Here is a 10,445-nt window from a genome sequence, read left to right as displayed (position 1 = left end):
ATGAAAAAAAGAAGAATACGAAGAAATATATATATATATTATTAGAGAAAGTAATTTAGATTGAAATAAACATGTATCATAATGTTATAAAAAAGTATAATTAAATTTAAAGAGAAATTCGAACAACTAGACTCAAATTTCATAACTTCAATTCAACTTGAAAAATACTTCAAATAAATTTGAATCATAAAATAAATTTCATCAACTCGATTAATATATTTTTTTAAATTTAACTCGATCGAATGCCCACTCTTAATTCCTATATATGTGGACTAAAGGCCCTGGTCGGCAAGATAATCACCCAACCTCTCCACAACCAAGTTGCATTGCCCTGGAGTCACTGGCTCTTCATATATGCCAAACACAAGAGCTTGTCCTGTTTTCTTAATAGTTGCCCCTCCTGCTCCCTGTCCACATCAAAATATACAAAATTTCAAGCTGTATTAATTTATAATTCTATAACTTTTAGAGGGGCTAAACTTCAATTTTACCAATTAAAATTACTAATATATTAAAGAAATGGGTAAGGTACACCAAAAAGTTACTCAACTATATTCAAATGATTCTTTTGGTATTTAAACTTTTAAAAAATATATAAAATGATTGTTAATTTTATCGAATTATTATAAAAATAATATTTAAGATACTTTAATAATTTTAAAATCTTGATAAATTTAAGGCAAAAAGGCATTAGAGGACCTTATACTTAAAAAAACAATGTAATCCTTGTATTATTTTTTCCTATCAATGTGACCCTCTTTTAAAAAAAACAAGTTCAATGTGGCCCTTTGACCAACGTTTTTTGCTATTGACCGTTATGGTGATACCAGTGGCAGTTCACGGTGATGACAAGACAATTCACAATGCTGATGTGGCAATTTACAGTGTTGACATGACAGTCCACAGTGGTTGATAACGTGACAAATAACATGCCAGATAGCCTAAATTGATAACTCAAACATGACAGATGGAGTGTCAATTCAACACCGTGAACTGTCACGTCAGCACTATAATGGTCAAACGATGAAAAAAATTGGTCAAAGGACCACATTAGGTTTGTTTTATAAGCTGGAGGGTCACATTGAGAGGAAAAAAATATGAGGGCCATATCGAATTTTCTCAAAGTACAGAGACCTCTGATGCTTTTTTACCTAAATTTAATGATTAAAATTGACTAAATTAGAGTAGTGGGACCAAATATACAATTTTTACATATACAAAAACTAAAGATAAATTTGTTGATTTAATTATTAAAAAGCATGGATGACCTTTTTGCCACGAATGACAGCACCAGGCTCACCCTGGATGACCATATACTTTTCACCACCAAGGTGTAAGCCTGTAGGAGCAAGATGGCCTGGCTCATCAAAATCCTTCATTATGTTAGCGATCTCATTACCCTTCAACTGCAAACAAACCAAACCAAATCACATTCCATCGTAAAATAATTATAATTTATAACTCTATCGAATCGAGTCGGATCAAAAACCGTCAAAACCAGAACCATATAAAGGAAAATAAGGTTTCAAAAACAATGAACAATATACCAACCTCAGGGAACTTAGGACTCTTAGCCCACACACTGCCGTCGTGGCCAATGATCGCGGCGGCGGTAAGGTGTTGGCCTGGTTGCCCCTCGATCTCACACATCAAGTGCTCGTCTACGTACGTCTGCCACGACATCTTTTATCTCGATGCTGTTTGTTTACTAAGAAAATGCTGGGGTTTTTCAGAGTGATTTGGGAGATTCAAGCTTTTGATAATGGTGAAAAGCTTAAGAGAAAGGGGAAATAAATAAGGAAAGCGATGAAGAAGGTAGGGAAAAGGTTTTACTAAGCAACATTTCATTGCTACTTTTACTAAGCAACATTTCATTGCTACCATTCACGTCCTCCTTTATTTTAGCACACCCCATGGCAATGCCTCTAATTTCGGTTTTAACCCCTAAATTTAATTCCATGTAATTTACTTTTTTTCATGTTAATAATTACATCCTTTTATCCACATTAATCTTTACAGACAACGTCTTCACTGTGAGGCAGTGGTGCTCAAACAACTTTCCTGAAGCCAAAGAGCAGCTTGAACACACGTACAAGGAGGTATATTGTTTACCTCTAGGGTGCCCAAATTCATTAAGACATGCTTAAATCCGAAACCTTGACAAGGAGTTAGTTCTGGTTGAAATCTACTTGCCATGGGGAGTTTTATGTTGTTAGACTTTCCTGCAAGTTTTTATGTGTACTATGATGTTTTCTTCTCGATTCTCGAAACAGATTGGAATCACCGATGATTTCGACCTCGTGGAGTTGTCACCTCCGGTCATTCCACTCCGAGCAGTCGGCGACGGAGGAGGCAATACTTAGGTGAGATCATGTATCTTTTCAGTATACACAGTGCATGCAAATATCGTCTCTCAGTTGTTTAATTCTAGGCCAAGGGACAAGGTGAGCATAGGTTCATCTGCTACTTTTATAGAGAACCAATTTTAGTATCTGAATTATAATAACTTTTTTGTTCAATTTTATTTTGAATCGCTAAATTTAGGTGCATAACAGATTATTAAAATTTAAATCAGATTTCGATAAATTTTGATTTAAATTAATTTTCAGTTCAAATAATTTCGAGTGAACCGAACGAATCAAATTATTATTAACCGAATTTTTTCTTTAATCGTTAGTCGAATCAAATTTCTTTGAAAATATTAACTGAATCGAACTAACTGAAATTTCAATAATTTTTTAATTATATTAATTTGATTATAATCGATATATTTTTTATTTGGGTTAAAATTTAATCAAGTATTGATAGTTTAATGAATTTAATGTGGTTAAAAAATAAGTGGATCTTACCTCTCAACGTGTTTGAGCTTAGAATATGGATTTAATATATATAATATATTTAATATTTAATAATTTTGGTTAATTAACTTATTTCGAACTAAATTAACCTTTAACTTGATATTGAAAAAAAATAACCGTTACACGATCGAACTAATTTGGTTCGGTCAGTTAATTCGGTTAAAACCGAATAGTGAACACCCCACCCCTACGATCTGATTCTAAGGAGGTTTCACTTGATTAAAATTTGAGGGTTCATAAGATATATATAGTTCTCATTTTTATTTGGTATAATATGAACCTAGTTGAAAATATATATATATAAAAAGATATTATTATAATTCCCTCTAAATATATAAGAGATAGTTATAATATTATATTAGGTTGGGTGAGTTTTACCCGAAACCTGACCCGACCTCGCCATTAAAAAAAATTGACTTACTTGCTCGAAAGTGCCTCAATTGAGGAGAAAATGGTCGGAAGAGGTCGTGTTTGTACTTACCGTAGCTTACCTTGAGCGTCAAACCATTATATGTGGATTCAATTGAATGATTTGGGGACTTAAGAGGACCTGATTGGAGGCCTTAGCAAGTTGGAGAACCAATTGGGAAGACCTTAGCAAAAGCTCAATGGGTATCGAAGTGCAACGGTGGTACCATTAAGTCTTCAAATCTTTAAATTGGGTCACTACACAATGACTCGAAAGATAAATCTGTTGTTTGCCCTGTTGTATAAGGTAAGCATAGTTGTCAAAAAGGAATAAAACGTGAACATTAAGTGATACAGCCCATAATTCACTCCAAAACACAACATATGGTAACGCCCAATTTGTAGCCTATAAACCTGTAATAGATTTCCGAACAACACACTTTTAACCCCCCCCCCCCCGATAACCTCTTCTGCTCCACCATTCTTCTCCGATGTCTGCCCCTGCTTCACCTACGGCGAAGTCCAAGAGAAGTGATCGTAGAGGTTTCTGGAATGCCATGAAACATGTTTTCGTATGCTTCAATCCGATAACACAGTCAAGCTCGAGGAGAAAGGCGAATGCCGTAATGGCGACGACCTCTGTGAACTCGAATTTCAGTTCGCCTTCGCCGGATCACGCGTACAGCGCGATGAACGCCGAAGAGCGTGACGAGAATTTGAAGGAAGTCATTACGTATTGCAACAATTCGATGAGATCGGCGTTGTAATCCTTCTTGTTTAAGGACTCTTTAGACTGTTTAACTGTCTCAAAATGTAAATGTTCTCTTTTCCTCTTCTTTCTGAGTTAATTGCACCATAATCTTCCAATCTAAACTCGTCCTGAACGTTACAATTTTATCTCCAAAGCTATTAGCTTCATTCTAAATTAATCCTCAAACTTGTGAATATTTTAATTTCACCTCAAACGAGCAAGCTCCATACCAAAGAAGCTTATGAGAAACAAATCAATAAACAAATATTACAGGTTATATGATACATCTCTGTAAACTAAAGGACATGTATAAATATGAACAATGCAAACAGTAGCTAATAAAAAAACACGAGTTCTGTAAGAATTTGGAAAGAATCTATATTCATTTGTGATTCTGTCTGATTGAATTCAAGTGCGCAGTCAAGATGTCGATATCGGGAAGCTTCGGATGAACATGGCTAGCATTCTGCTTAGATTGGCCCGAGCCGGTTGACGTTTGAGTCATCAAACTTTTGGCACTGGCTGATGATATAATCTTTGGGATAGATGTGGATGACTGATCCTTTTCCGATGACTTGAAAGTTGTATCAGATGAAGACCTTTTGGTCTCAAAGGCCAGCCTTGAAGTTGCTTGTGATGACAACTGGGGATGACGAGAACGTCCCGAGAGATCATCGGAGTTCTTTTTCTGAGGCTGAGTCTTTTTAGTGACTCATCGGCATTTGAACTCCTTGAGGAATCCTTCTCCCGGCCGTAGTCGGAAGTAACGGTGTCTTTAAGAGTGGAGCTTCTCTGTGAATTCAAAGGAGAGGCCTTCGTTCTTCGAGAAAAACCTGTGTTGGAAGAAGCATTTAAACTTGTTTTAGGAAGGCCTTCATCTGAACCAGAATATGGGACAGCTACTCTTAAGCTAGATCTTCTGTTTTCTTCAAAGCTTGGTGTATTGTTGTATTGGTCTTGAGTGCTACTAAAAGTCTGATTACGTCGTTTCTCGGAGTCATCATCGCTAGAATCAACACGAGTACTCGATGCTCTCATTCTGAATTTTCTGTTCACTTCACCACTCCCTTTCCCACTGTAATCAGAAACCACTTTTGGCTCAGCAAAAGCAGTGGGTTTAAGATTGGAGCTTCTCCGTGAATCTGAAGGAAAGGCCTTCTTCGTCCTTCGAGAAAACCCGGTATCAGTAGGAGCCTCTCTTTTAGGAAGGTCTACGTCAGAATCACTATTTCCTGAACCAAAATGTGGGACAGCCCCCCTTAAGCTAGACCTTTGATTTACTCGGTCTTGAGTGCTACTAGAAGTCTGTTTCAGTCGCTCCTCCTCAGAGTCATCATCACTAGGATCGACATGTGTACTCGATGCTCTCATGCTGAGTTTTCTATTCACTTCATTGCTACTTCTCCTAGTGTATGGCTCTTGATTGAAAGACACCGAACCAACCGAAGGCTGGGCTGCTGCAGGGGGAGAAAACTGCTTAATTCTAGTAGATGCGTCATTGGCTGCCACCACAGATGATAAACCATTGCCTCGTGGACTATTTGTATATGGTGGAAGCCTATAACCCTTATGTCTCAGGCCGCCTGTCAAGTTCCCGAAATTCAATTTCATACCTTCTTCCAGACTAGAATAATTAGACTGTTCAGTATCTTCCATGACTTCATCCGACTGTGAATCGAAATTACTGTTTTCAGCTTGGTGTGAATCCACTTTCTTTACATTACTACCCATACTGTGCTTGGAACTCCTAACAAAAATGGATTTGTCTATCTCTTCGTCACTTTCAGAACTAGGGCCATAATCATCAAAAGTTGCCGACAAGTCGTCTCCATGTGAAGAATATGCAGAGCTAGTTGAACTTTCAAAGAAGACGGGACTTGGCCGTTGATCCGAGAAAATATGTGATTCTGAAATTGACTTTCCATCAATATTCTTCTCAATGCTCCGAGAAGTTGTTCTTGTATATGGACGAGTAGGTGATCTTTGACCAGGAGATGATAAGCTCATACTGAATTCACGTTTGTCGTGCTCTTCCTCCGAATCAAAACAATCTTCATTATTATCTGATCCATAGTCATCAAAAACTGCCGAGGCATTGTTGAAAAAATCTGTTGTTTCTTTTGTGCTTCTTTGAAGGCTTCCTTTATCATTACGAAGAAAAGAATCCTCACTGGAATTATCTCCCGAGTTCCGACGGTTTAAATTTGATACATCATGATCATCAGAAAAAGTACTTGAATGAGAATGAGATGAAGAATGGCTTGATTGCTTCCTGATCCTTACTTCTTGATAATCGGTAAAACCAGAAATCTTTGTATCATGCAGTTCAGTCACAAATGGCATCCGGCTTTCCCCTGAGCTTTTCTTATCATTTTCCGACTTCAGCCGATTAAAATTAGAGACAACATCACGATCATCATTAAAACTATTTGATTGAGAATGAGAATAAGAATAGCTTGATTGTTCTCTGGCCCTGACATTCTGATGATCAACATTTTCACCTGATTTTCTCGTCGAATTCACTTCAGCAAAATGGTCTACTGGAACTTGTTGAAATGAATGTCTTCGAGAATATGCATCTGTGGTTTGCTTATTCACTGATGTTTCTTCTTTGAAGGAAGATGCAGTTGACTTGAAGGAACCATGAGCGGATTTATCACCGCTCCTCGTAATGTTACTATAAACATTTTCATCGTATCTTGCCTGGCCATGTTCTTCGAAGCTGTCAATTTGTTCATAATTCCCAGAATTCCTTCCATGAAAGGATACATCAACCGAATCTCTGCCAAGACGTTCATTTTGAGATGCCGAGCCAGTATACTTTCGTGGTTCCTCGTCCCTCATACGATGAAGAGGCGACATCGGTGATTCCATTGAATGCTGCTGGGTGAAATTTTCACGGCTTGAAAGTTCAGCAGCAGCTCGGGCAGCCATACTTGCCATCTCTGCAGATTCTGCAGCTGCCTGAGCAGCAGTAGTAGCATCCTTGAAGTCCATATTCCAATGTTTCCTCGGTGAAGAGTAGGCACTCTCATTTCCAGAATATGAATGCCTAAACCCTTGATTTCCAGTTCCTGCAAAACCGAACATCCAAATATATACTAGTGAGTAATAGAGAAAGAGTAAACTAGGGTAACAATCATCATGTTTAATTCTAATAATTAACCTACCAAGAGGTTTCGATTTTGGAGAATAAGTTTCAGGGTTCTTCAAATTATCAGCACCAGTGTTTGAATTACCAAAATTCTTAGGAGATGATCTAGAGCTGTACTCGGAAAAGCTAGAGGGAATATCGTTTTTCTCGACACGTTTTGTATCTCGAACACTCGCAGGCCCCTTATCGTAATTAGGAACTTGAACACTAGCAGGTCTCTGCTCATGAGCACTAGTTGGGCTTGGACATTAGAAGGATATGCTGAAAATCTGGCAGCCTCTGTATTCTGCACAAGCAAATTTATATGGAAAAAAAATTAGTTGTCGAGCAAATCACTCAGTATTGGACAAACAGCAACAACATACAATCACTTCAGAATTTAATGTTTCTCTAAGAAGGATACTTGGCATGATCATATGTCGGCGCATTGAACAAAAAATAACCGATTTTGAACCATACTAGTCTTACCAGCTTGTCATCATAAACCTTTGATTCTTTTGCTCCAAATGATGCAGGATCCCACTTGATGTTGTGTTCCTCAGCAATTGCAGTCAAGATTTTGAGTTTGGTTGGACCATCAGGTGCTAAGGCCGATAACTTCTCGACCAACTAAAGGAAACAACGTATGGATCGGTCAATACTATCATAATCAAACGTCAATTGTATTTCAACCATTATTTATTCTTAAGAAGATGTTCCATATAAACTCACCATATGACTAACACCGCAGTTAGTACGCATTTCAAGTGCGGCGGAAGTAAATTCTTTCCCGTATTTTGCCGTAAAATGTTTGGAGGCATCCTTGAGCTCTGGTATATCTTCACACCTAGCAGATGCAAATATTACACTGGCAATCGCTTCCTTTAAGTCGATAGGGCAGTTTCTGAACAATTCAGATCAGTAAAACACAACCAGAAGTTATGAAAATCGATAGAAACCGACAAATATAATCCAACTAGAACACCAAAAACAGTAAAAAAAAAATAATCCTCTTCTTTCTATGAACTAACCACACAGCATTCATCAATCCATGCTTGTTTATCTGCATCTCTATTACCATAAAACACAACCTCCTGATAAATTTTCAAAATTTTATATAAACACAAAGCTATATATATACTAATATACATATATTATAAATTCTAAAACCAAGTATTCAAATCCTACTAATTGTTTCTCATATTGTACCGATCCAATTTACCGTCTTAAAATCGAAAAACAGAGTAATAAAAGAAAGTAATTTTACATACTTTTGAGATTCAATTATTGGCATACGTGCAACGATAAGTTCACAGTATATCTCAAGAAGATTATAAGCATCTACAGTCTTTTCTTCCCTAACCACATGCTCCACCTGCAAAATAAAAAAGCCCTGAATCAGTACACAAGAATCACAGACAAAATACGATTATGATGAAAACTTTGATTCAAAACTCAATACCCGAATTCTAGCCGTCTGATCTTGCCCAGACTCCAGCAACTGAGCCAATTCTCTTTTCAACTGTTTCGCTTGAGCTTCCCTCTTGTTCTTCATTAGCTTTATTCGCGGTATCGCTAGCCTTAAAGCTGTCTTGCTGCATCAAACCAAAATTCAAAATTAAAAAAAAAAAATCAAACGATCAGTTCCTGTTCGATTCGAAAACAGTTCGAAATTCAGTCAAAACAAACAGCAACTTGTTACCGAATTGAATAAGAAATCACAAATCAATAACACATCTCAAAGTAAACCTTCATAAATCGCAGCATAAACTTTTCGAGTGGATCAAACAGCATTCAATCACAATCTCTAACATTACTAGAGTGAAAAAATTGAAGAAAAAGAAGAGAATATACCATTTGGCTGGCTTGAAGCTCTTGTGAAGCATTTTCTGCATCGTTGGAGGTGACGAGCGTCTCTGATAATTTCGATGACAAGTGAATGGAAAAGATCAAAATGTTCTTCCTCTTTAAAAATTGAATAAATAAATAAATAAACAAACAAATTATTGGAAAGGGAAATCTGGGAAAAGCGACTTTGTAATGATCGATAACTTCTTAACAGAAAATGGTATTTTAAAGTTATGCGAATCCATTGGACTTTCCCGGAAATTTATTAGTCGTTTTATAAGAAAAAACGAAAAGAAAAAAAAAAACTTCTTTCAGGGTCAATGGTCAACTTTTTTACATCATGATTGGTCAAATTCGCCAAAGCTCCCTATATAAAGTGTTTTTGATTGTTTTTGTCCCTTTACTTATAGCCCTGTAAAACGAACCAAACGAAAACGGCCGAGGACATTTTCATGTTCGTTCGTTTAAATTTAATCAGATAAACGAACGAACATGAACAAATAAACTAACAAAACTTCTTGTTTGTGTTCGTTCATTAAGAAATTTAGTTTGTCTGTGTTCGTTTATTAAAATAATAAATGAACGTAAACAAACATAAATGAATGAACATAAAATTAATTGTGATTATATTTGAGAAGAGTTTTTTTCATTCTCCAAATAATTTTAAGATTTATATTTTCTTTAATTGATTTGAGTATTTTTTTATTTAGGTTTTAAAATATTAGTGGGTTTAAGGTTAAAATTTATTGTCTTAATTTTTCAAATGGGTCTAGAGATTGAATCGAATATAAATAAACGAACATAAACAAACAGATTACCGAACGTAAATGAACGAACGAACCATTTGTTCGTGTTCATTCATTTAATTGAACAAACATAAAATTTTGTTCATGTTCGTTCGTTTAATAAATAAACGAATTTCCAACCGAACGATTCATTGAATGTTCGGTTCGTTTACAAGCCTACTTTACTATAATATTAGAGATTAAATTCACAAGAAACGTAGTGTTCTGCAGGTTGACATAATTCTCTGTGCGCTGTTATATATTCAATAAAAAAGGTTAGAAAATAAAATCCAATTTCCCTATTAGTAATTAAGAAATAATTTTCACCCATTTCTTTTTCCAAATTGTTCTAGAGACAGAATAAAAAAATGCTCATTGACTCGACTTATATCCGTGACGTTTGTATCTATCGTGCTATTATTTCTTATATTCATGTGTTCAATATCATTTTATTATAATAAAATATTTATATCACTTTATTTGATTTATAATTTCTTAAAATAATTAATTAAATATTGTTCGAACAAGAAATGAGAAAAAGGGTGAAGTCCACTTATATACGTGGGACACATGAGCTGGGTGACTTTTGGAGCGCCTTGCTTACATGTCACCCAACGAATTGCGGCCACCAAAATGTTAGAAAAAGAAACGAAACAAATATT

At 36.0% G+C, this 10,445-nt stretch overlaps 3 protein-coding genes across 3 annotated transcripts; all 3 read right to left on the bottom strand.

Moving 5' to 3' along the window:
- Positions 1-272: 272 nt before the first annotated feature.
- LOC120114785 (profilin) lies at positions 273-1,702 on the bottom strand. The gene is made up of 3 exons (XM_039135570.1): positions 1,552-1,702; positions 1,269-1,406; positions 273-407 (listed from the first exon to the last, which is right to left on the bottom strand). The coding sequence occupies exons 1-3, from the start codon at positions 1,681-1,683 to the stop codon at positions 273-275; spliced, it is 405 nt and encodes a 134-aa protein (XP_038991501.1). The 5' UTR covers positions 1,684-1,702.
- A 2,650-nt stretch (positions 1,703-4,352) lies between these two features.
- On the bottom strand, positions 4,353-7,397 carry LOC120114784. Its single transcript, XM_039135568.1, has 4 exons — positions 7,372-7,397; positions 7,188-7,282; positions 5,279-7,091; positions 4,353-5,236 (listed from the first exon to the last, which is right to left on the bottom strand). The coding sequence occupies exons 1-4, from the start codon at positions 7,395-7,397 to the stop codon at positions 4,522-4,524; spliced, it is 2,649 nt and encodes an 882-aa protein (XP_038991499.1). The 3' UTR covers positions 4,353-4,521.
- Positions 7,274-9,166, bottom strand: LOC120114842 (IST1 homolog). The gene is made up of 6 exons (XM_039135623.1): positions 9,005-9,166; positions 8,613-8,745; positions 8,422-8,525; positions 7,883-8,054; positions 7,607-7,780; positions 7,274-7,455 (listed from the first exon to the last, which is right to left on the bottom strand). The coding sequence occupies exons 1-6, from the start codon at positions 9,043-9,045 to the stop codon at positions 7,420-7,422; spliced, it is 660 nt and encodes a 219-aa protein (XP_038991554.1). The 5' UTR covers positions 9,046-9,166; the 3' UTR covers positions 7,274-7,419.
- Positions 9,167-10,445: the final 1,279 nt, after the last annotated feature.

This window comes from Hibiscus syriacus, unplaced genomic scaffold, assembly GCF_006381635.1.
Source record: "Hibiscus syriacus cultivar Baekdansim isolate YM2019G1 unplaced genomic scaffold, ASM638163v2 tig00110247_pilon, whole genome shotgun sequence".
NCBI lineage: Eukaryota > Viridiplantae > Streptophyta > Magnoliopsida > Malvales > Malvaceae > Hibiscus > Hibiscus syriacus.
The sequence above is the reverse complement of the archived record's forward strand: the minus strand, read 5'-3'. Positions and strand labels throughout refer to the sequence as shown.